This window comes from Ursus arctos, unplaced genomic scaffold, assembly GCF_023065955.2.
Source record: "Ursus arctos isolate Adak ecotype North America unplaced genomic scaffold, UrsArc2.0 scaffold_24, whole genome shotgun sequence".
Lineage (NCBI taxonomy): Eukaryota > Metazoa > Chordata > Mammalia > Carnivora > Ursidae > Ursus > Ursus arctos.
This window is the reverse complement of record NW_026622919.1, coordinates 631,591-657,646: the sequence shown is the minus strand read 5'-3', so window position 1 is coordinate 657,646 and position 26,056 is coordinate 631,591. Positions and strand designations below refer to the sequence as shown.

At 48.3% G+C, this 26,056-nt stretch overlaps 1 protein-coding gene across 1 annotated transcript in view; it reads left to right on the top strand.

Annotated features, from left to right (window-relative positions):
- Positions 1-17,078, top strand: part of FOXK2 (forkhead box K2) — a 69,328-nt gene extending 52,250 nt beyond the window's left edge. Inside the window, exons 5-9 of the mRNA XM_026483810.4 lie at positions 1,158-1,351; positions 2,163-2,338; positions 3,354-3,650; positions 4,030-4,239; positions 13,967-17,078. Of these exons, the coding sequence (XP_026339595.2) occupies positions 1,158-1,351; positions 2,163-2,338; positions 3,354-3,650; positions 4,030-4,239; positions 13,967-14,163 (1,074 nt within the window). The 3' untranslated portion in view covers positions 14,164-17,078. The remainder of the gene's footprint in view (positions 1-1,157; positions 1,352-2,162; positions 2,339-3,353; positions 3,651-4,029; positions 4,240-13,966) is intronic.
- Positions 17,079-26,056: the final 8,978 nt, after the last annotated feature.

The following is a 26,056-nucleotide window of genomic DNA, read 5'->3' as shown; positions in this document are numbered from 1 at the left end:
CGTGCACCGTCGTGTTGCCGGCGAGGTGCCTGGCTTCCACAGACTTGCGTGGTGTTCGTCACAGCCCGTGACTGCTGAGGCCCTTGAACTGTCCCCGAGATGGGCTGTCCAGTAGAATTTGATACAGTTTGATTTTTGAGCCACCTCCAGCAGTTGGGTGTTTCAGGCTGTGGCTAACAGTTCTGTTAGAAGGTAATTGGGGGAATTCAGAAGTGATTTTTGAATAGCCCGGAATTTTACTGTGAGTTTGCCACCCCTTTGAAACTTTAGTAGTTTTTAAAATTTTAAATTTAAACGTTAATGTAAGCACACGAACTGAAGTGGATACATGACTTTCCTCCCACTGTCCCTGACCTTTTGGAGGCTCAGGATCAGGTGTGCTGCCAAAAGCCGTTCAGGTTGCAATGGGGAGCTTTCCGGAAATCGTCTGTAAACTGCGAGCCAAGCTTTTTGTAACAGAAAGAATAGAGTAGGGGTTGAGAGAGAAATTTTCTGTATGTGCCTCACAAGATTATTTTGTGGATCAAATTTAAAAAACATATATGGAAGCATTTTGGAAAGTGCTCTTGTTACTGGAAGATGGTGTCCATAATACTTCCCAACCTTTAGCTCCTTTTTCTCCTTTGCTGGTTTGCTGAATACGTGATACTGGATTAATTCATTTCAGACGGCTGTGACAGATTCCTGTAAGCTAATTCTGTGCTCAAAAAGTATTTTAAAGGGTTGGCTTATTTTGGCTCTGTTCGTCTCTTAAGCAGGGAGAGGCCCGAAGGAAAGGTCAGATGATGACAGTGATAATCCTTGGTTTCCTACCTGGAAAAAAGATGGAAGTTGACATTTTTCCTGTTGGAAATTGCCTCCTTCCCTGTGGTGTCGATTTCCCACCCTTCCTTGTTTCCCAGGTCCCCTCCTTGCCCCTGGTGCCCACCCTGCCACTCTGTTCCCAGAGCCGTGTGTCAGCCTCTCACACCCCGAGCCCCTTCTTCACTCGGGGGAGAAGGGCTGGCTCCTTCCAGCACGGTGCTGCCTTTAAAGTCGTCTGCCCTCTGCAAGGCTGAGTGCTAGGTTTCTACTTTGCAGGGCACTAAAACTGGAGCACATTTTGATTTCTCAGCAAAGAAATATATGAATTCTACGTATTTTTTTATGTTTCATAGAATTCAATTCGCCACAATCTCTCTCTGAATCGTTATTTCATCAAAGTACCACGTTCCCAGGAAGAACCAGGCAAAGGCTCATTCTGGAGGATAGATCCTGCCTCTGAAAGCAAATTAATAGAGCAGGCTTTTAGGAAAAGACGGCCTAGGGGCGTGCCTTGCTTTAGAACCCCTCTGGGACCGCTCTCCTCTAGGTAAGGAAAAAAGACAAACAAAAAGACCTCACTTACTGGTCAGTGAATTTACCTTCCATGTATTGGTCAATTTTCCTTTTGCAAGTGAAGGAACTGCCAAATGCATTATGATTAAATGTTTGGGGTGGGGATTTGAAAAGAAGTGTTGGATGCTACCCATGGATTTTTTCTTAATAGGGGTCTGACACAGCTTAGATTGTTGACGAAGTTTTCTTTAAACTCTGTTCCCATGTTGCCGTTGTGGCTTCATCGGACTCATTACGTAATTGCGTTTGATGAGCAGTGTGTGTTCCTTTTCCTTGGCATGTGAACAGCTCTTTAAAGCCGCATTTTAGCTGCTTAAATTCAAGATTGACTTATACAGTGTTATTAATTGCCTGATTTTCAAATTATACATTTTTAGCTTATAGATACTCTGTTTTTAAACAAACAAACAAACAAACAAACAAACAAAAGAAATGACCGTGACATAAGTCTTAAGCCCCTGCCTCCTTGCACACTGCTGGCTCCTGATGCCGGTGGACGGGAGCTGCTCCCACAGGGCAGCCAGTCCAGCTCCGCGGCATTGCAGCCTGTGCTGAGCACAGAGCTGTGGTGGCCCAGTACTGGCACACTGGCTGTCACAACTGAGTGAGTCTCACTGGGGATCCATCTCAGGTCACAGGCATTCACACAGAAAGTAGGGCTTACAGAGCCGTAGTCAGCAGAAGACAGAGGACACCCCTTTTTTCCGAATGCACTTTATTGAAACAAGGCAGCTTTATGAGTGCTTTACCTGTAAAAACCCACTGTCTTCTTTTTGGTAATCTAGAAGTGCCCCAGCCTCTCCCAATCACGCTGGAGTGCTGTCTGCTCACTCCAGTGGTGCCCAGACCCCCGAGAGCCTGTCGAGGGAAGGTTCACCGGCCCCCCTGGAGCCCGAGCCCAGCGCCTCACAGCCCAAACTGGCCGTCATCCAGGAGGCACGGTTTGCCCAGAGTGCACCAGGTGAGATGTGCAGAGACAGGGCAGGCGTGGTGGGCGAGGGGTGGGTCAGAAAGGCAGGGGCGCCAGGCTCCTCAGAGGGGACACAACAGAGGCCTTGGCTCCTTTGTACCTGGTACTTTCTGCATGGTACCTGCATGCTGTAAGCTCTGAGAAGCTAATAGCTCTGTGAGAATTTAAAAAATCAGTGAACATTGTTTTACATAAATAGCTTGTGTAGATGCCTGAAATAATTTAGAATTAATTTGTTTCTTAGTTGCTTCATCGTTCAAAAATTATGAAAAAAATCCCCCACCCAAAGAAATAACTAGACATTGATTTGCAGCAGAAACTGTTCATTTAATGAATAGGTGAGCATTTCATTACAAAGTCGCGGTGCAGAATAAAGATGTGTGCCCTGGAGAATTAAAAACAGAAAACAAAAACAACACAAAAAACATAGCATGGAAATGTGTCCGAACTAATTCTGTTATGGTTCCTGTTTGGTTGGCAAGCTGTGCATTTTGATACAGTGGGATTCCTGACCGTGCTGGGAGCATGTCACCCTTGCGTAGCCCCCGTCAGCCGAGTGTCTCGTCCTTTATTCTGCACCCAAACCAAAAGGAGCAGAGGTTGCTTGGCAGAGCTTGTAACTGTCTGGACTTGCGGTTCCCTCACATCCACCGTAAGATGAAGACTTTGATCCTGGGGGAGCGTGGCCTCTTTGGGGCTCAGTTGGCAGCTTCTTCCCATATACTGTGCTGACATTTTCTTCTTCATGAGGAAAGAACTGTTGTAACAGGTCTGAACAGAGCAAGAATTGCATTTTTAGTGGTTAGATAAATGAATTAGATAATGTCCATTAAAATACCCCATTTCTCCTATCATGCGTGACTTCACTGTTACAAGGTGAAAGGGGGCACGTCCTGTCTCATTAGTCCGTGTGTTGTGAGTGGGTGGTTGTACTTGGTCGGCTCTGGGACATGGTTGGAGGAAGGCGGGTGACTGCACCTCACCGCCGCTCCCTCGTCCTCCCCAGGCTCGCCGCTGTCTAGTCAGCCCGTTTTAATCGCCGTGCAGCGGCAGCTGCCACCGACCATCAAGCCCGTCACCTACACAGTCGCCGCTCCCGTGACCACCTCAACCTCGCAACAGCCTGTCGTGCAGACGGTGCACGTCGTCCACCAGATCCCTGCCGTGTCTGTCACCAGCGTGGCCGGCCTAGCCCCCGCGAGCACGTACACTGTCGCCGGCCAGGCCGTGGTCACTCAGGCGGCCGTGCTGGCCCCTCCTCAGGCAGAGCCGCAAGAGAATGGAGATCACAAAGAAGTAAAGGGTGAGTGGCAGAAGCAGCCCTGCGCACGGATGCCCAGCAGACTTGTTCATCTGGACCCCTCTTCTCTTTTTTTCTTTTTTAAATTAATTAATTAATTTGAGAGAGAAAGAGAGCGAGCATGGGCGTGGGGAGAGAGGCAGAGGGACAGGAGAAGCAGGCTCCCTGCTGAGCAGAGAGCTCGACGTGGGGCTCGATCCCAGGACCCAGATATGACCGGAGCGGAAGGCACACACTTAACTGACTGAGCCCCCCAGGCGCCTCTGGACCCCTTTTCTAATCATGTAATGTCTTAGGTTTGCCGGCCACCTGGTGAGACTTCTGTAAGCTTTCCAGTAATAATCGGTTGGTATCATTTCTTTGCCTTTTTTTTACATTTCAGTGAAAGTGGAACCTATTCCTGCGATTAGCCATGCCACACTGGGTGCCGCTAGCCGGATCATTCAGACGCCGCAGACCGCCCCAGTCCAGACGGTCACCATAGTGCAGCAGGCACCTCTAGGTCAGCACCAGCTACCAATAAAAACTGTAACACAAAACGGGACTCACGTGGTGCCAATCCCTGCCGCCGTCCACGGCCCAGTGAACAACGGTAAGCAGTGTCCTCCACAGGTAATGGGGTATGGATATCAAGAACGAAGATCCTTTGTTGTCCTTTTTATGAGTGGCAGTGTTCCATATTTTGGTTCCGACTGTTAAAATTTAAATTTTTGTCTGACGAAATGTTTGCATTTCTAAACTATAGGAAACTTTTTTTTCTTTTAAGATGTTATTTGTGTGAGAGAGAGTGAGCGCACACAAGCAGGCAGAGGGAGAAGCAGGCTCCCCTCTGAGCGGGGAGCCCGATGTGGGACTCGATCTAGGACCCTGGGATCATGACTTGAGCCGAAGGCAGATGCTTCACCGACTGAGCCACCGAGGCGTCCCTAAACTATAGGAAACCTCAAAGGGCTGTAGGGTACCTGGTGAGTGGTTGTGGGTGTCAGCTCTCATGGGGTCCCACTGGAGGAGCCGTTTGAGCAGGATGACTGTTTCTGTAAATAGAGAAATACTGTTGTCTTGCGGTGTGTGGATACCTGGGTGTGGTCTAGAGGTAACAGGAGGTTTGGGTGCTGGTACCCACCTGCTGAAGTGCCCCCTGGGAGGGGTGCCTCAGCAGATCTGTCCAGTGGCAGTGCCCTCCCCTGGGCGTGTGCGAGGTGTGCCTGAGTGTGTCTGACAGAAGCCAAGAGCCCTGCTCCTTTGTGCACGTAGCTCTTCACGAACGTTCTGACATCAACGAATAGAGAAGACAGGACAGACCAGGGGAGCTTGGATTTTAAATAAGGGCACAGATGGGGTGCCTGGGCGCAGTCGTTAAGCATCTGCCTTTAGCTCAGGACGTGATCCCGGTGTTCTGGGATCGAGCCTCACATCAGGCTCCTCTGCTGGGAGCCTGCTTCTTCCTCTCCCACTCCCCCTGCTTGTGTTCCCTCTCTCGCTGGCTATCTCTCTCTCTGTCAAATAGATAAAATCTTTTAAAAATAAATAAATAAGGGCACAGAGAACCTCCTTTCGCTGGGGCTTGTGGAGCAAGGTGAAGGGTGGGAGGCCTGCTGGCCGTTAAGTCAGCTAAGGAGTTCAGTGTCCTTATTGCTGCTGCTGTTTCAGCAGTGGCTCCTTGCCCAGGTGCGTGGAGTGCCTGCTGTCCGTCAGGACTCAGCAGTGGCCTGCAGGACCTCGAGTAGTAGAGTCAGGCTGCTGGCCGAAGGCAGCTCTCTGTGCCCACAGACCGTTCCTTTGAAAGAGGGTAGGGAACAGAAGTCTTAGTTGTGTTGACCTCCCTCTCCTTACTGAGCTGTTAAGGAACGGAGGAGACTGGCAGCATTTACCTCGTGGGATTCAGATTCCCACTCTGCCTCGCCCCAAATGCAATGGAAGAATAAGATCTGGAATCTTTTCTGGGGAAGACTAACCACCTAAGAGTTCTTTGTTTTTAAATATATATAATAGCTAACACATGCCAGCCTGTGGACAGATAGTGCAATTTGCAGTGTCACCCATTTAAAATGCTTTCTTCTCAGGCTCTGTGTCTCCTAAATATTAAGAGTCGTTTGGGCCTTGCTCTTTTCTCTCTGAATAAGTTTGTCATTGTGGCTGGTCTTGATGCAGCAAACCTGTTGGGTCCTGGGTGCAGCTGGAAGCAGGTGGCATTGGGAGGTATATAGTCGGTCCTCTTCTGGTTTAAGTCCTGCTCGGTCTGAAGCCGTGATGCAGGCCGGTGACTCCCTCGGAATCCCTCAAGGACTCCCTCTCAGAGTCCCTGACCGCACATATGGCCTGGGGGCCCAAGAATGTGCATTTCTAACACATTCCAGGTTGTCTGAAAACCACTGGTGCAGGTCAGGGTCCACCTACCTGTCTGCTGGAAGAAGTTGGAAAAACTGTGTATCCCTTTCACATGTGTAAGTTGGCATCTAAAATTTTTCTTTACAAATTTAATAAGCAAAGGATTAAGTTGTCCACTATTGAAAATATTGGTGTTTAAAAAAAAAAAAAAGTTTTACACCATTCTCTTAAATGTGCTACTGGGTCTGAATACTGCCCTGATTCGATACCCACTCTCAGAACGTATCAACATCCAGACAGGCCCTCTTGTGCTTGTCACTCATGGATCTTGCACGAATGCCAAATACTTTATGCTTGAATGGGGTTTATTGAGCACATTTTTTACTCTGCAACAAGAGAATGCAGAAATGTTAAAGATTTGATTGTCTGTGACTGTAAGGGTTATCAATTATTACTACAGCTGATCAAAACCAAAAATACAGAGGCGCCTGGGTGGCTCAGTCAGTTAAGTGTCAGACTCTTGGTTTCAGCTCAGGTCGTGATCTCAGGGTCATGACCCCATGTCGGGCTCTATGCTCAGCATGGAGTCTGCTTGAAATTCTCTCTTCCTCTCTCTCTCTCTCTCAAATAAATAAATCTTGAAAAAAAAAAAAAAAACCCAAAATATAATTCTTTTTTTTAAAGATTTTATTTATTTGACAGTGAGAGACACAGCCAGAGAGGAAACACAAATGGGGAGCGAGAGAGGGAGAAGCAGGCTTGGTCGAGCAGGGAGCCCGATGCGGGGCTCGATCCCAGGACCCTGAGACCATGACCTGAGCCAAAGGCGGGTGCCTAATGCCTGAGCCACCCAAGCGCCCCTATAATTCTTATAAAATAAAATTGTATTAAAGATGAATTTCTTAATCTCGGAGCTTTAAAGAAAGCACACAGTGATCATTGACGATCACCGCAGGGTCAGCCCCAAGGCCCTTGTTCCCTCTCAGAAGAAGGAAGGGTGGAAAAAATATTGAAACTCCTTCCAGTTTTAGTCATCTTTTAGCAAAAACCATTTTAAATTATGTTTATTGATTCTTTAATTTGGTTGCAGTCTTTTACTTAGGAATCACTGGCCTGGAAAAGGGTTTTTTATCCAGTCAGTAATGATACCACATCATAGCACCTGTGTCTTCAGCAAACCTTTGTTCCCCGTTCCATCGCGACACGCTGCTCCCTAGCGGCAGCGCCCTGCTGAGTGGGTGAAGGAGGTGCTGTTGAGAAAGGGGAAGAGGTGGCAGATGAGCTTTAAGAATCCTTGGGCAAAGAGGGTGACCTGCAGATGGCTCTGCTTACACAGTGTCAGGTGTCGCTTGGGTGCTGCATGGCCTGTGACTTCCTTTACTCGTGAAAGTCACTCTTGAGAAAGGAAAGCAGTACCTGTTATTATTAATGAGTTGTGAAAGTCAGCAGCTTTGATGTTTTACTTTTAAGCTTGTTATTATGGAAAATGTCAAACATTCCGGAAATTAACTCACAGCCGATCTCGTTCCATTCTCCCCCATCTGTTCCCCACCCAGATCCAGACGTAGTGTCATTTCATCTGTTAATATTTCAGCATCTCTGAAAGAACTTCCTTGTACTGTGTAAGCACCATGCCCTTATTGTAGTTTTTAAAATTAGCAATAATTCTTTTATACCTTAGTATCTCTTTAGGATTCCAATCATCTATTCTTTTTTTTAAATAATCATAAAATATACATAACACAGTTGACCACTGCAACGTGTACAAGTCGGTGGCATTAAATATACATTCACAGTGTTTTGAAACCCTCACCTCTAGCGAGTTCGGAAGGAAGCTGTATACCCAGTAAGCAGTTCCTTCCTGTTTCCCTCTTACTAAACCCTGGTGGCCGCTAGTCTGCCCTCTCTGTGGATTTACTACGCTGGACACTTCCTGTAAATAAAATATGTGGCCTTTTATATCTGGTCTCTGTCAGCATCACGTTTTGAGGTTCCTTGATGTTGTAGCTTGGGTCAGCTCTTCCTTACGGCTGAATGTTTCCATTTTTGTTGCTTCATTCATCAGCTGATGGACATTTGGACTGTTTCTACCTGCTGGCTTTTGAGAATAGTACTGCCGTGAACATTCGTGTATATGCATTGGGTCCTTGTTTTCACTTTTGGGGGTTGTAAACCTAGGAGTCGAACTGCTTGTTAATATGGCGAGTCTGTGTTTAATTTATTGAGGAACTGCCAAACTGTTTTCCACAGCAGCTACATTTGCATTCTCACCAATGATGTATGAGATTCCGATTTGTCTAGGTGCTGAACATCGCTTGGTATTTTCTGGTCTTCCCCCCTCATGTCCATCTTATTGGGTTTAAAGTGGTTTCAGTGTGGTGGTGGTAGTGGTTTTTTACGAGAGGGAAAAGGCAGGGAGGGGTGGGGGCAGAGGGAGAATCTCCAGTAGATTGCCCCACTGAGCATGGAGCTCAGGGTAGGGCTCGATCCCACAACCCAGATCATGACCTGAGCTGAAATCAAGAGTCGGAGGCTCAACTGACCGAGCCACTGAGGCGCCCCAGGTATCAGTGGTTTTGATTTGCATTTCCCTCATGACTAATGGTGTTGAGCATCTATTCATGTGCTTGGTTATTTGTCTTCTTCAAACAGATGCTTGTGTAAGTCCTCTGCCCATTTGTTGTTGTTGAGTTATAGGTGCTCTTTATATATTCTGGATCGTAGGTCCTAATCAGATATGTGATTTGCAAATATTTTCTCCCATTCGGTGGTTTTGTCTCTTCACTTTCCTGATTGTGTCTCTGATGCAGCCGTTTCGATTGTGTAGTCTCATTTATCTCTTTTCCCTTTTGTGTCCTGTGCTTTGGGGTGTCCTAAGAATCCGTTGCCACATCCGAGGTCGTGACGACTTACCCTGTTTTCTTCTAAGAGCTATGTAGTTCCAGCTCTTAAGTATAGGTCTTTGGTCCATTTTGAGTTAGTTTTTGTATATTATGTGAGGTAGGGCCTAACTTCACTCTTTGGCATGTGGATGCCCAGTTGTCCCAGCACCATTTGAAGAGACTGCTTTCCCCACTGGATGGTTTTGTCACCCTTACCACTTGACTGGAGAGCCTGGGTGGCTCATTTGGTTAAGCATCTGCCTCAGCTTGGGTTGTGATCCTGCAGTCCTGGCATCAGGCCCTGTGTCAGGTTCTCTGCTCGGCGGGGAGCCTGCTTCACCCTCTCCCTCTGCCTGCCACTCCCCCTGCTTGTGCTCTCTCTCTCTCTCTCTGTGTCAGATAAATAAATGAAATCTTTTTTGTTTGTTTAAAAAGAAAATCACTTGATACGAGTTTGTTTCTCTCAGTTCTATTTCATTGATCTCCGTGTCTGCCATTATGCCAAAGCCACAGTTTTGATTATAGTTTTGTAGGAAGTTTTGAAATTGGGAAGTAGGAGTCCTCCAACTTTGTTCTTTTTTTTTTTTTTTTTTTTTTTTTTCAAGATTGTTTTGACTGTTCTGGATACCTAGCAATTCCATGCAAATTTTAGGATCATGTTTTCCATTTCTGCAAAAAAAGATTTGGGATTTTGAAAGGGACGCACTGAGCCTATGCTCCAGGCAGTCGTGCGGTGTGAATATCACGTCTCTCAGTCTGTGAGCACGGACATTGAATTTCCATTTGTTTAGGTCTTTAATTTCTTTCAGTAATGTTCTGTAGTTTTCAGTGTAAAAGTCTTGCTTAAATTTCTTCCTGGTTTATTACTTTGGGATTGTTTTCTTAATTTCCTTTTGAAGTTGTTCATTGCTACTGTATAGAAATACAGCCAGTTTTTGCCTGTTGATATTGTACCCTGCAACTTTGCTGAATTCATGTATTAGTTGTAATCGTTTTTGGGTTAGGGGGGTTTTCTTATGTGGATTTACTAGGATTTTCTACATACAAAGATGATGTCATCTCCAGGAGAGAGAGTTTTACTTCTTTTCCATTTAGATGTCATTTACTTCCTTTTGCTGCCTAATTGCTGGGGCTAGAACTCCAGCAAGGTGCTGAATCTCAGTGGCAGAAGCAAGCATCCATGTCCTCCTCCTGACCTTAGGGGGAGAGCATCGTCTTTTACCATCGAGGCTGATGTTAGCTCTGGGTTGTCATCTACGGACTTTATTAGGTGGTTTTCCTTCTTTCTGGTTTGCTGAGTAGCTTTATCATGAAAGGGTGTTGAATTCTGTCACATGCTTTCTTCGAGAGAGAGAGAGAGAGAGAGAGAGAGAGAGCACACACAAGCCGGGCGGGGGGGCAGAGGGATAAAGAGAAATCTCAAGCGGACTCTCCACTGAGCAGGGAGCCCTACATGGGGCTCAATCCCACAACCCCGAGATTACGACCTAAGCCAAAATTTGGACGCTTAACCAGCTGATCCACCCAGGTATCCCTGTCACATGCTTTTTCTGTGTTAAGATGATCATGGGTTTTTTTCCTTTATTAATGCAGTGTGTTGCATTGGTTGGTTTTTTGTTTTATGTTTAACCACCCTTGCTTCCCTGGAGTAAATCCCACTTGGTCATGGTGTGTATATATAACCCTTTTAGTATGCTGTTGAATTTGGTTTGCTCATGTCTTGTTGAGGACATTTGTGTCAGTATTTGTCAGGCATGTTGTCTGTAGTTTACTTGTAGTATTTTTATCTGCTTTGGTGTCAGAGTAATGCTGGCCTCAGAGAGTGAATATGGAAGTCAGGCCTGGGCCAGTGCGTGGTGATGGACCCTCTTCCTGGCAGCTTCTGGGGCTGCTCGACCTGCTTCCCATAAAACGTGGTTCTGGCCATTCCTCAGCCTCTCTTCCCCCACTGGGCAGTGGTCTGGCCAAAGGTGCTCAGTTGGTCTGTGCTGAGACCGCTACCCCCGGCTTCTGTCGGGGGTGGGGGGGGCAGTGGGTGTCAAGAAGAAAGGTCGCCTCACTGCTGACCTTGTTCTCCGGTGACCCTAACGGAGAAGTCCCGGACCAACACTTCACTTGTCGTCCTCAAGTGTCTCCATCATGCTCACAGCTGTCATCTTTTCTCCCTGCGGAAAAGGGCCTCCAGTCCTCCCGCGTGTGCAAGGGGTCTGGCCCTGCCAGGTTTTGAGGAGGTGGAAGGTTTGGTGGGGATGCAGATGTGCGTGTCCTAGTGCCTGCATGCGGTGCTCTGTTGACTTCGTCCCGTTCGGCCCTGCCTCCCCCAAGGGCCCCTTGCAGTGTTGCTTCTGGAGCTAGCATGGACCTGCCTGACCAGCGTGGCCTTTTGCCCTGTGTTCCGCATGCTGGTCTGCAGGGAGGCGCCTGCCGAGGGCGGTGTTGCACTCAGCCCTGCTGCCCTATGCCGGGGGCTGTGCCTCCAGGCACCTGTTGTGCCCACCCTGTGTGAGGCTGCTGCTCTGTGCGACTTCCAGACCTGACCTCACGCACTTGGCCCTCCGTGTTCGCCTACTCACATGTGTTTGTGATCCGCAGTCAGTATCACGGGGCACGCGTGTTGAGGGTGGCACAGGACTTGAGTCGGGCACGCTGGCCCCCCGAGGTCGCACACACCATGCCCCTCCTCCTGGGCTCAGCTCTCACCGTAAACACATGTCTTTTCACAGCCTATTAGTGCCCTGTTTTTCACGTTTTGTGTTTTTTCTTGATTTTCCTGTTTAAAATGAACCAGAAGGGGCGCCTGGGTGGCACAGCGGTTAAGCGTCTGCCTTCGGCTCAGGGCGTGATCCCGGCATTATGGGATCGAGCCCCACATCAGGCTCCTCCGCTATGAGCCTGCTTCTTCCTCTCCCACTCCCCCCGCTTGTGTTCCCTCTCTCGCTGGCTGTCTCTATCTCTGTTAAATAAATAAATAAAATCTTTAAATAAATAAATAAATAAATAAAAATAAAATGAACCCGAAGCACAGTCCTGAGAAGGTCTGCTGTTCCAGGCACCGCAGGCTGTGACGTGCCTTGTGGAAAAAGGTGTTAGAGGAGCTGCTTCCAGGCACGCGCTCAGTGGGTCACCACTGTAGGTTAAGTAAGTTGTCTTTAACCAGAAACACACGTAGACAACGTGTGTGTTAGTCGGTTGACAAACGGCAGCAAGTGCCCCGCGTGCTGCATGGCTCAGTTCACTCATGCTTGTGTCAGGCGCCGCTCACGCTGTGTGGGGTGTGTGTCCCACCGGAAGAACTTGGGCTGCACGTCCACGCCGCCCCAGCCACCGTGCGGGCCCTTGTTCCTGAGAGGGACGGGGCACTTACTCTTGAATGAAGGAACGCACGGTGCAGAGGAATTCGAGGCCTCCCATTAGGCAGGGTCTAGCTGGCCCCTTTGTTCCCTGAGGGCTGGCCATGCGTAGAGCCCCACCCTGGCCTCCTGTCTAGGTCAGGAGGTATGTTCTCCACAGGGCCAGGGGCTGACAGCTCTCCAGGTGGCCGGCCTCCAGAGCCCCCTGGGACCCGTCCGCCCCAGAGGATGCTTTCTCTCCAGCCCCATGTGTCACACAGCCAGCAGACAAGCCCGTCAGATGAGGCGTGTGAGGTCAGGACTGCTGCTGTGTGGTCTCCTGGGCGGCCGAGATGTGGAAGACCGTGGCTGTCCGTAGCTAGTCCGGCAAAAATCAAGTAGGACAGGTGCTGTCTCATGAGTGGGCCACACGGCAGTGATGCCTGAGGCCCCTGTGTGAGAAGGAGGGGTGGAGACTGTCCAGAGATGCAGCCTGGATGTTTCCTGCGTCCAGTACAAGAAAGGTCGCTCTAAATTGCAGAACTGCTTCCTGTACCCATGGCTCACACTGGCGGCCCCTGTGCCATCCCACTGGTCAGGCAGAGTCCACGCAGCAGCCAGTGTGCATCCCCGTGCGTCCCCGTGCGTCCCCATGTGCGGGGCCCTGGGAGGGAGCCTGCACTCTCCCTGTGTCCCGGCTGCTTGCACCCCTGCACCTCCTTAGAGGAATCTGTCACCAGGCACGTAGGGTTGGCGCTGGTCTCCTTGGCCTTGCATTTGAGTTCCCGATTTGTCTTTCTGCAGCCTGAGTCTGTCCGTCCTTCCGACTTACCAGGGCAACCTTGCGCTCATCTGATACTTCCACTCCAGGACACATTCCCCTGTCTGTCTTCTTCCCCCTTCATCTCTGCTTCCTCGGGCTGTTTCCGGGGTTTGGTCTGAGGCGGGGCCTGAAGGCAGTCACATCAGGACTTAGGTACCTCACGTGGGGACACTGATAAGGCTGGCAGTTCTGCCACCTCCCAAGGGAGGTCCAGGCCTTCCTCTTCAACCCAGCCCTGTCTTCTTTCTTTGAAGAAGCGGCACTTTCTGGGTAAGGGAGCCACGTTTCTTTTTTCATCTCCTGGAGTTGACCTGCTTGTGCACAGCGTGCGGCAGATGAGGGCCAGAGAAGTCCCACGCCAGCCTGTGGTGAAGACCTGAGGGAGGAAGTGCTTGGTGGTGGAGGTGGGGACCAAGGAGAAGTCGGGAAGCCAGCCAGGGGCTTGTGAGCACATGTCTGCTTGTGAACTCCCTAGATTCACAGGGCTCAGGAGTGGATTTGCCGGCACAGACACGGGGCTTTCCTTGTTGCAGCTCTGTTAGCCTGAGCCACATGTCTGCTCCCCTTCTCGCGTGTGAAGTGATGAGGAGTGCTCGGCGTGGTGTGGGGCACAAGGGGCCTCTGCACAGGGGAGATGGCCGGCGGCAGCCCCTTCGCCCGACCTGAGCCTCAGCCTCCCCCCCAGTTCTCTGAAAGATAGATACACGCTATTTCAAGTAAAAAAGATGCCAGCTGTCACTGAGAATACCCACTGATCTTGCTATAGGGTTTCTGGTCCCCAGCAATCCAGTCCAGACTTCTGTGCCCCTGGCCACTGCAGGCCATATCAGTCACACACAGGAGCCCACCCTTCGGGCAGAGAGCCTGGACCGGTGGGTGCCTGGGGTCCCATGGGGGCCCAATAGGGGATGAGGATGCACCCAAGAACATGGGGTCTGACTCACTGTCTCTTTGCAGCAGTGGCGAGTCCTCTGCACATGTTGGCAACACATGCGTCGGCGTCGGCGTCCCTGCCCACAAAGCGCCAGAATGGCGACCAGACGGAGCAGCCAGAGCTGAAGCGGGTCAAGACGGAAGACGGCGAGAGCATCGTCATCGCCCTGAGTGTGGACACGCCGCCGGCAGCCGGCAGGGAGAAAGGTGTCCAAAACTAGCGACTGGGACAGCTTTTCTTACTTTAATATCAACTCTTGTGGTGCCAAAAGGAGACACTGCCTCTCACCGACACTCGGAGCGCCTTGTCTCGGTGGGTAGAGGGCCCTGCGGTTGGACTTCACCTCAGCACTGAAAACACAAAACCCAGGTGGCCTTAAAACTCCTAAAAGACAGAAATCACACCTGAACAAAACCACATGCAACAAAACCTGGTTCCGGCAGTGTCTCCCCAGCCCAAGCTCAGCTCGTCACTCCGGAGCGGAGCTGCTGGGACAGGGCGGGAACCGTCCCCGCCACCCTCCCAGGACCCCTGGGGCTGGCACTGGTAGATGAGACAGTATTTTGTTGTTCACATGTGGAATTAGAATATTTTGAGGTGTACTTTCTTTACAAAATAACGGGGTCTTTGACATTTCAGATCGCTCCATTTCTACTCTGGAAATTTTGGAATCACACAGGACCTTTCGTGTTGATTTCATTTGGGGAAAAGAAACAATGTAGTTCTGTTTTTGTTGTCTGTTCTCAGCCATGGAATGGTTTCCGTTTGTCTGTCCTGTTAACGTGCAGATGGAGCTACTTGATGACATCTGCAGGTTTTCCGTGTTAGAGCAGGTGCCGGATGCATCTAGGACAGACGGACAGACAGACTGGACAGATGGATGCCCACGCTGGGCCGCATGTTAACCATGACTGAAAGAACTGCTGGACTCGCGGAGCTGCACTTAACTGGGTCTCTTTCCTGCTTTTTGTTGTTTGTTCCTTTGTGTTGACTTTGTCCCTGGCATAATTTTCCACTCTAAGTAAAACAAGCCTCCTAAGTGTTGTGTGTGTTTAAAACGACAGAACTGTTCCTACTTCATTTGGAAAAAAGATTCAGTCTTTTCCACACACCCTTTTCAGACAAGTGTCACAGGTCTCTCCGTGGCATGTTCGCTAGTCACTGTCACCGGTTCTAGGCACAGAGCCGTCGTCCGACCAGCTGTCCACCTGATGACGCTGCGGTTTGCCTGGCTCGCGGGGAGCAGGTGCTGGGGTGGAGCAGAAGCTGCGTGTTAACACAAGGGTCTCGGAAACATCCAGGTCCTTCTCTGGTTTGTAACAGGAAATCCCCCTCAGCCTCTCAGAACTGAAGCAGTCCTAAAGCTGACTTCTCTCCTACAGAAAACAAAAGTGAGACGAAAGGAAACAAAGGTGAGACAGTGAGCAGTAGGGGCCCCACCCGGCCTCAGTCACACTGCCCCAGAAAGAAAACTGCTGGCCTTTCCAGAGTGTTCCAGGGGGTCAGGGCTGAGCAGCCGTACAAATAGAAGAGGGCTTTGGCCTTATTGTGGACTTTTAAATGTCATCATCATCATGTTATTTATTTAAATGTAGTTATTTTGGTATTTAATTCTTTTTTTTTTAAAGAGAGGAAAAAAACCCTGTATTTTCCTGGTGGAATGAAACGGCTCAGAATGGTATATTTAGGCAATTTTAAATCATTTATTATTTACCTACAGACCAAATATGATAAATCTGTTCTAAGTATTGTGTGTCAACCCACAGTATGGAGCTGTCACAATGTTATTGCAGATAATGCATATTAAAAATTATGAAATTACTGCACACTAGCTGGATTTATAACAGCCATTTACAAAATAAAAACAGAACCATCATGTGAATGATAGCACGTGTGTGACAGTAGCAGTTGCGAGCTCAAGCACGGACGGACCGGAGCACCTCGGGGCAGCGGTCCGCAGCTTCCAGGCACTTTACAGACTCCTTGGAATGTATATTTTTGTCTTTTTACTCAGAAGGTTTGCAGTTTGCAAAATAACTCAGATTGCATTGTGTTTTGTGTAGGGTCCGGTCGCTCCACTGGGTGGTCCAGACCTGCCCGTCATGGCTACTGCAGGCCCTGCCTGAGCTCTGGGCGGGTCAGGACTGCCGCAGCAGGACACTGGATTGGGCAGATGCATCGCATGTCCTCCTGAAGATGTGTCTACACGGCTGTGTGCCTGTCACCATCCAGACAGGTGGGCAGTCTCCCTAAGTAAGCCCAGTCCATCAGTTGGTTATGTCTGAGCCTAAAACACAGACCCTTGTGGGTCTGGAGGGATTTCTGCTGGGATTATAGATTTTAAAAAATCCAGTTCTCAAATGTAAAAAAAGAGGAGGCTAGTGTTTTGGTGTAAGGTAGCTGGCGTGTGCCTTTTTCAGAGGGCTTGGGGGCCTTTTCCTTCTTGTTGCCTCGTTCAGTTGGCTAATTGGCACGTGAAAATGTAAAAATATCAAGGAGAGGGTAGGAAAAAAAAAAACCATGGATTAATAAACAGCCATATCCCAGAGGCTCGTAAAAATGTTCCATTTAGCTCTGAATTTCCAAGAGCCCTCAAAACACCCAGGGTCATGAGCACATGTCCCTTCCACCCTGCCTGATGCCACGTAGCACTGAAGTCTCAGCTGTTCACTGGCAGTTCCTAAATGTCTTATTTCAAGAGGTTTCTGCTTTGATCTTTGCCAAACTTCCGAGCTCCCCAGGGAACTAGAAACTTCGTTTCGACAGCTTTGCCCTAAATCAAAAACACAAGAGAAACTCACATGTGAGCCACATACGACAGGCCTGTTCCGAGGAGTGGGCACGAGTTTGGATCCATCTTACTCTGGCATCGTTAGTCTCCACGTGAACAGTTGAGCTCCTTAAAGACACCATCCCCTTGGCCGTCCTCCCCAGCATCGTGGTCAGAAGGGGCAGGGCGGGGCCAGGACTTGGGATCTCTGTGCTGTGCGGACACAAGGAGATAAGTGACAATCTTCAAGTCCTAACCTCCACAACCCTAGAAAGTATAGTGGTGATCTGTGTGCAAAGATTTGAAATTTTAAAATTACCAAGTTCCTGAAATTCAATAAAATATTTTTACTAATTTTAATTGAATACAGAGTATCATTGTCATTTTGATAAACTTGAGGCAAGTGGTTTTTTTTTTTTTTTTTTTTTTGTGCTCTGAGCATGCCGGAGGCCTAGAGAACAAATGTGTGAAGGAGCTGCTTGTGTGACCGTGGTGTCAGCTCTGCCACTAGGAAAGGGTGTTGCGTGTTTGCACGAGGAAGAGGCACGGGGCGTCACAGGCAGTGGTAATGGAGTCTTGCTGATTTTTACCTGTGACGCTGCAGCTTTAAAACCTATTTGAGGTTGTGGCTGTTGCTGTCACTTCTTCTGCAGACTTGCCTCCAACTTAAGAATCAAGGTGACTGCACACCTTGAGATTTCTCCTCCTGTGGATGAAAGTCTCACAAACGAGGCACGTGGCTGTGCAAGCTCCACACTCGAACACGTGACTGCCCAGCCACCAGAAAGCCGGTGACGTGGGCTGCCGGCGTCCCGCAGCTTGCTGACCCCGGGCAGCAGGGGAAGGAGGAGTACCAAGAAGGGGGGCGCAAGGCCCCCGCCGGAGCTCAGTGAAGCGGCACTTCAGGGCCCAAGGACAGAGCTCTCAGGGGCGCTTCGTTCCTACACTGAGAGACTTTCTCCTTGCAAAAGAAGCAGCATAATTGGCTTTTTTAGATCTGCTGTCCACGCTGTATTAACAGATGCTTGAAATGCGTACAGCCTAATCCCCTTCTCTCAGGCGGCGTCACTCCGGTAATTCATCAGGTTCCCTTGAAGTTAAACGCTGTGCAAACAGAGGTGACAGCTACCCGAGAGGGTAAGCTACCTTTGTCCAGGAAAAAGATGTTGGAGAGAAAGGAAACAATTCACTGATAGGAGGTCTTTCCGTGCAGCAAAAGCACTGCTAACTAGACGTAGGCCCCCATTTAGGGCCACGTTTCATCTGTAAGACGTCAGGGCCCATTGTGAACCTCCCTGCAGTCACCATATGATAAGCTCTGGCCTGAACAGGGAGGTGTAAGAACCGCAGTGCATGGTGACCGACGCTGCCGGCCCCTGGCCGCACTCAGGTTGCTGTGAAAGGCTGTGCTCGACAGACTTACGGCTCACTGCTCCCTCCACATTTATGTCCACAGCAACACAGCAGACGTTACCCTCTGAGGAGATGGGTGAACCTGTGGGCACAATGTCCTGAGTCTGGAAATGCCGTCCAGAGGACCCCACAGTGTAAGCACGCTCTGCCCGGTCTTCCCAGCGGTTACACTAACAACCCGGAACGCAGTGAAGCAGTTAGCCCAGTTCTCTGAGACGTAAACAGTAGCAGCAGATTGGGGCTGGGGATTAAAACTGCAGGAACAACCAAAATGGTGATGATTTCCCCGTATTTTTCCCTCTTGTATATCCCGGGGAGCCTGCATTCCAGACCTGCATGTGAGAAGCAAACAACAGGGTACCCGAGGGATGCCGCCCTCTCCACTTGGCAGAGCCCTGGGAAGGGTCTGTGGACACGGGCCATCAGGAAGCCGGACACACGGGGTACTCAAAGGAACTGGAAAAGGGGACACCCACATACTCCAAAGAGGCTGTGTGTGGAGGCGAGAATCCCTGATGTTTTCCCTTCCTTGGGGCCGCAACTTTGGCCCCAAGCTGGACCCAGTCATAGTGTGCAGCACCACAGGGAGGCAAAACCTGGACTTTTTCTAGCCAAAGGACCAGGAAAAGGCGGTATCTGGAAAATGAAATACGGGAAGATCCCGTAAAGCCCTTATGAAAACCCTGGGTTCACCCTGAGCTGCATGTGCCTGGAACCGACCTGAGGAAGCAGAGACTGAAGGGAACTACCACAGATTGGCCCCGGTGCTGTACACAGGCACAGACCCGAATAGCACTGCACGGGCTCGGAAAACGACGGATCCCAGACCAAAGCCCACTCGGGGCAGATCGGCACGTGCAGTCTAAGCATAGATTACTTGCTTGCTTTAAAAAAAAAAAAAAAAAAAGTCAACATTCTCTAAAGGATTTTAATAAGAGTCAAGAGTGTCTCATAATATTAAAAATGTCCAGAATACAATCCAAAATTACTCACCATATGAAGAGCCAAGAACATCTTTAAATGGAAAAGAAAGTTAACATGTTAATTTAAATGTGTTGGAATACTCAGAAAAAGATGTTAGAGCTTTTATATAAATATGTTTTATTATAACCATACTCCATGAAAGAAGGACAAATGCTCTTGAAATAAACCAAAAGTTATAAACTTAAAGTGAAAAGTACAGAGGATAAACAAAAAAATTTGGAAATAGAAACAAACGGGGCCTTGGGGCCTTGGGGACTTGTGGGACAATATAAAAAAATTTAATGTATGTGTTAATTGGATTCCCAGCAAAAGGAGAAAGATATTGGTGTAAAAAAAATTTTTAACAAGATGATTGAAAATATCCCAAATCTGACAAAAGACAAATGTAAAGATTCACAAAGCTCAGTACACCCCAGAGCTAAAGAGAACCCTGTCAGACCAGCACGGACTAATGAGACCGGAGACTGAATCTGGAAAGCAGCCAAAGAAAAGTGACTCGTTACATACAGAGTAACAACAATGTGAATACCTACAGATTTCTCACCAGAAACCACAGAAGCCATATGACTGGATTGTTTTTAAAGGCTGAAAGTAACCATCCTTATAGAATACTATGTCTACAGAAATACCAGGAATGCAGACGAAATCAATATGCCTAGACAAGGAAAACCGAGTCCTGCACCAGAAGAGCTCTCAGACGGCACGGCTAGAGGAAGTTCTTCAGGCAAAAAGTAAATGGCAGAAAATGGAACTTCAGGAATGAAGAAGGCGCTCAGCAGAAAATGCAAAGATCTGGGCAAATACACTGTTTCCTCTCAAGTTCTTTAAAAGATGTCTGACTTTGCAATGTAACAATTACTATCTTTCAGGGTTTTCAGTGTATGCAAATGTTATATTGCGAAAATTACAATATAAAGGAGGAAGGCAAAGGTTTACTTATAAGGTCTCTACATTTCACCTGAAGTGGTGAAACATTAATTCTGAAGTAAACTGAAAAGTTACTTTGAATATTGTAATCAGTAGTGCAATCACTAATATTTAACAAAAAGCTAAAAGGTAAATTAAAATGGAATGCTAAAAATGTTTCAAATATTACAAAAGGAGGCAGGGAACATAAAACCAAAGGGAAGGAAAAAATGAACTAAGCAAAAAATATGGCAGAATCATCTATAATGACATTAAATATAAACAGCATAACATGCCAATTAAAAGAGATTGTCAGAAATTTAAAAAAAGTCACATTTTCAAATACATCAAAAAGGATAAAATACTGGGGTGCCTGGGTGACTCGGTTGAAGTGTCTGCCTTCAGCTCAAGTCATGACATCAGGCTCCCTGCTCAGCCAGGGTGCCTGCTTCTCCCTCTCCCTCTGCCACCCCCCACCACTTGTGTGCACGTGTTGTCAAATAAAATCTTTAAAAAAAAAAAAAAAGAATAAAATGCCTAGAAATATTAAATTTAACCAAGGAGGTGAAAGAACTGTACTTTGAAAACTATAAAACACTGGGGCACCTGGGTGGCTCAGTCGGTTAAGTGTCTGCCTTTGACTCAGGTCATGATCCTGGGACCCTGGGATTGAGCCCCGCGTTGGGCTCCCTGCTCAGCGGGGAGTTTGCTTCTCCCTCTGCCCCTCACCCACCCCTCATCCTGCTCTCATGCTTTCTCACTCTCTAATAAATAAAATCCATAAAAAAATAAAACTTTATTATAAAACACTGATGAAGGAAATTGAAGATGACACCAATAAATGGAAAGATACTCCATGCTCATGGATTGGAAGAACCAATATTGTTAAAATGTCTATACTACTGCCCAAAGCAATCTACAGATTGAGTGCAATCCCTACCAAAATATAAACAGCATTTTCCACAGAACTAGAACAAAATCCTAAAATTTGTATTGTACTACAAAAGACCACAAATAGTCAAAACAATCTTGAGAAAGAACAATAAAGCTGGTGGTACCACAATCCCAGATTTCAGCATTTTCTACAAAGCTATAATAAAACAGAATGGTCCTGGCACAAGAATAGACACATAGACCAATGGGACAGAACAGAGAGCCCAGAAATAAACCTAGTTAAAGGGGGCAAAAATATACAATGGGGAAAAGACAACAAATGGTGTTGGGAAAACTGGAGCACTTTCTTGTACTGTACACAAAAATAAACTCAAAATGGATTTAAGACCTAAATGTGAAATCTGGAACCATAAAACTAGAAGAAAGCAGGCAGTAACTTCCTGGACATCAGCCACAGCAACATATATATGAATATGTCTCCTCAAGCAAGAAAAACAAAAACGACAGACTTCGCCAAAATAAAAACCATCAAGAGAAAGGCAACCTACTGAGCGGGAGAGGTCATTTGCAAATGGTAACTGACAGAGTTACCATCCAGAACGAAGAAAGAGCCTGCACAACCCGACACCAAAAACAGCATGATCAAATATGGGCAGAGAACCGGAGGACGTTTCTGCACCGGAGACCCAGGCGGCCAGCACACGCGGAAACGTTACAGGCTCGCTTTTCCTTCGGCGTCCGCAGTTCTCGTCACGCGGCGTCAAAGAACGAAGAGGCAGACGGGATGAGGGGGGCAGCGGAGCGTGCTGAGCGCTGGTGCAAAGCTGCCGAGGACGGAGGGGACCCGAGAGGGCTGCGGCCGGAGCTTCTCACTCGAAGGGTTTTTAGCGGCTTGCTGACAGGGCTGTTTTACTCTTATTAGCATTCCATGGGCCTGTCACCCAATCAAGTACTTGTCCACCCGAGTGGGGAGGGGTGGAGGGCCCCTTCCGGGTGGTGTAAAATCCTTTCAACCGTGGCTCCCTCTTAGCCTGGGGCCCGTGTCCACGCCTGCCTGTCTTCTGACGACCCTTCGTCGGGAAGATGCTCACCACTCCTCATCGGGGAAATGCGGATCAGCCACACTGAGATGGCCGCACACCTGCCAGAATGGCTGTTACCAAAAAGACGAGGAGTAACAAGTGTTGGCCAGGATGTGGCGAAAAGGGGACTTTCATGCACCGTTGGTGGGCATATAAAGTGCAGCCGCTGTGGGAAACGGTAGGGAGGTTCCCCAAGACCATATGATCCAGTAATTCCACTCCTGGTTATTTACCCAAAGAAAACCAAAGTACCACCGCGGAACGGTGTGCGTACCTTCTGTTCGTTACAGTAGCCAAGACACGGACGCAGCCCGAGCGTCCGTCAGCTGGAGAATGGATAAAGATGTGGCATGGAGACCTAAAGGGAATACCACTCGGCCATGAAAAAGGAGAGCTTGCCATTTCCGACAACATGGATGCCCCAGGGGGTGTTAAGTTAAATGAAGTGAGAGAAAGAGAAACACCGTATGATTTCACTCATCGATGGAACCTAAGAAAACAAATGAACAAAGCAGAAACAGACCCATAAATACAGAGGACAAACGGGTGGTTGCCAGAGGGGTGGGGGTGGGGGGTGAAACAGGTGACGGGGATTAAGGAGCACAAACTCCGTTATAAACACATGAAGATGAAAAGGGGAGCACCGGGAACACGGTCGACAACGCGCTAGTGGAGTGACGGATGGCACCTACCCGCGGGGAGTGCTGAGTGACGTCCAGCGCTGCTGAGTCGCTACGTCGTCCACCTGAAATAACGTCACCTTGTGTGTCGCTACACTTCAGTAATAAATGTTTTAATTAAACAAGAGATTGTCAGACTGGATCAAAAAGAAGGCCCAACTTACTTTAAATGACAGGGATAGGTTAAAAGTCAAAGGGAGGAAAGGTACATTACGCAAACGCAGGAGAAGAAAGTGGGAGTGACGCGTTAGTGCCAAACACAGCAGAACTCAGCGTACGGAAGATGACCAGGTGAAAACAAGGACACCACAGGACGCAGGGTCAGCTCCCCAAGACACACTTAACATCCCTAAGGTTTAGGCTCTAACAAGAGCCTCAAAATAAAGGAAGAAGGACTTTGGTTTTACTCTCCACAGGTAAGGAGCTTGGACGTTGCCACTCGGTCCTAACAAGGAAACAGCCGAATACTCTGAAAAACCAGAGGCCTTTCTTGGATCTGCAGGGAGGAGGGGCCCGGGGGCCACCTGCTTCCCCAAGACCAGAGAGACAGATGGCAGATGCAGGGAGTGGCGGCTTACCTGCGCACAGACCCCTGCAGAAACCGTCACAGGGAACCGGCGCCCGGCTGGGAAGACCCTACCTTGGGCTGACGAACTGCCGGAGGCTCTGTGTGGACGGGGCTTCACCGGCAGGAGCTCGATCAGGTTCCCACCGGAAATACTGAAGAAGCAAGGGGAGGGAGAACGGCTATTCTGAAATCCAGCAAAGCAGCTTCAAACAGGCCCTCAGGGAACACCAGCTCCCGGGGCCTAACCTGCTAGAGTGTTCTCCGCCTCACTGCCTTGGGGGAAGGGAAACGCCCAACTCCAGCCCACCTTAGCCTTCACCCCGCCTCGGGAGAGAATGCTGACTGAGCCCTGACGCCCTGACCCCGGGAGAACAGACCACCCCCCACCCCCCGCCCCAAATGCATCACTAAAGGCCTCCTTACAGCAGTTCCTTTAGACGGTACAGCCGCTCTAGCTGTCCAGGAAAAAACAAGTCATAACTAAAAGGAAAAACACAATTTGAAGACAGAGCTGCACCAGAACCAGCAGGGCAGGGATGTTGCTGTTCCCAGACTGGGGACAGAAAACCACCATGATTATTACTATGCCAGGGGCTCCGATGGATAGAGGAGACAGCATCCAGGAGTAGAGGGGCAAGGTACAGAGACGGGAGTCCTAACAACGAAACAGAAAGGTTGGTGCTCAGACAACACTAACGCAAATGAATGTTTTGACGGGCTTATCACTAGAGTGGACGTAGCCAAGGAAAGAGTCTTTGCACTTCAGGAAATATCAGCAGAAACTTCCAAAACTGAAAACAGAACAAAGACTGAAAAAAACAAATCCAGAGCAGAATACCCAAGGACTGTGGGACACGTACACATCGTGTACGTCCTTGTGAGGGGCACACCAGGAGGGATTCTGGAGCTCTTCAAAGGGACAGAGGAACTATTTGAAACGATGTTGGAGAATTTCCCCCAAATTAATGTCAGACATGAAACCACAGGTCCAGAAGTTGAGGGAACAAGCCCAAAGACCCCTACACCTGGGCATATCATTTTCAAAGGAGGGCAACCCAGAGAAAACAGTAACGACTATGGTGGATATTAATCGAACCATATCACTAGTCACTTCCAAGGTCAGTGATTTAAATGTAAAGTAAAAGACAGACTGTCAAAAGTGAGTCAAAAAACAAGCCCCTACTGTGTATTGTCTATAAAACCCACTTTAAATATAAAGACACACACAGATTAAAGAAATGGTTGGAGAAAAAAATACCATCCTCACACTGCTCAAAAGAACATAAGAACAGTTACATTCTCTCCAGACAGAGCCGACTAGAAACCAGGGAGTCATCACAGCTAAAGGAAGGTGCTGAGTACTGATAAAGGGGCCGGTTCTCCGCGACAGCGCAGATGAAGCAAACCCCAAGAGAACAACAAATCCATATTACATTTAGGTCCCTCAACACCGGGGGCGCCCACCTGGCTCCATTAGTGGAGTGTTCAACTCTTGATCTCAGGGTTGTGAGTTCAAGCCCCACGCTGGGTGTAGAGATTGCTTAAAAACAGAACTAAAAAGAGGAGCCCGGGTGGCTCAGTCGGTGAAGCTTCTGACTCTTGATTTCAGCTCAGGTCATGTCAGGGTCATGAGACTGAACCCTGAGTCGAGTTCTGCAATGAGTGTGGCGCCTGCTTAAGATTCTCTCTCTCCCTCTCCCTCTGCTCACCCCCCCATACTGCTCATGCACTCTCTCTCAAAAACAAAAATATAAGATACATCAAGACTGATCTCCAGGCAGTCGATCAAACAAGCAGAAGGTCGGCAAGGACGCAGGGTCTCTGAGCAGCAGCATCCACCAGTCTGGTCTCAGGGTCACCAACAGGGCTCCGCCTGGCAGAACACTTTCTTCCCAAGTGTACACGGAACATTCACCAGTACAGACCAAGTCCTGGGTCACAGAACAAACACTGTGAGCTTGAAAGAATTAAAATCACGTACAATATGTTCTCTGGCAGGTAAATAAACTAGAAATCAATAGCAAATGCAAGTTTTAAAACCTCAAATATTTGGAAATTAGAAAACGTACTTTGGAATAATCCATGATGCAAAGAGGAAGTCTCAAGGGGAACTAGAAAATTAAAGAATTTGAAAATGAAAATACATCAAATCTGTGAAATGCAGCTGAAATAGTGTGTTTTGTTTTTTAAGTAGGCTCACGCCCAGTGTGGAGCCCAACGGAGGGCTTGAACTCAGGACCCTGAGATCAAGACTTGAGCTGAGATCGAGTTGGACCCTTAACCGCCTAAGCCACCCAGGCGCCTCTGAAGTAGTATTAGGTTGTGACCCCAGGGTCATGAGATCAAACCCCCATCAGGCTCTGTGCTCAGCATGGACTCTGCTTGAGATGCTTTCTCCATCTGCCGTTCCCACTGTGTGGCTCTTTCTCTAAAATAAATAATTTTTTAAAAATCTCATTGGATCCAGGAATTTAAGGAAATCTCTGACAAAACATCAGCTGAACACAAACTAAAGGAACAGACTTCGGTGACCACAGAAGACGGGAAACATAGTCTTTGCAAAAACAGTTTGGAAAAGTCATCAAGTAAATGGGCAACTACAGCCTTCCTGGAGCAACAGCAGTCCTCGGGGAGTGGGGAGGGCCTGCTCTCCAGGGTTACCGTCCTGCGGCTGTCGGCAAAACACCACGCAGCACAGAAAGGAACAGGAAACTGTGGGCCATTCACGGGGGGAAAACTGAAAATTGACAGACCATCTGTGAAGAAGCCCAGAAATTGGACTTCCTAGAAAAAAGACTTTATTTTTTTCTAAATGT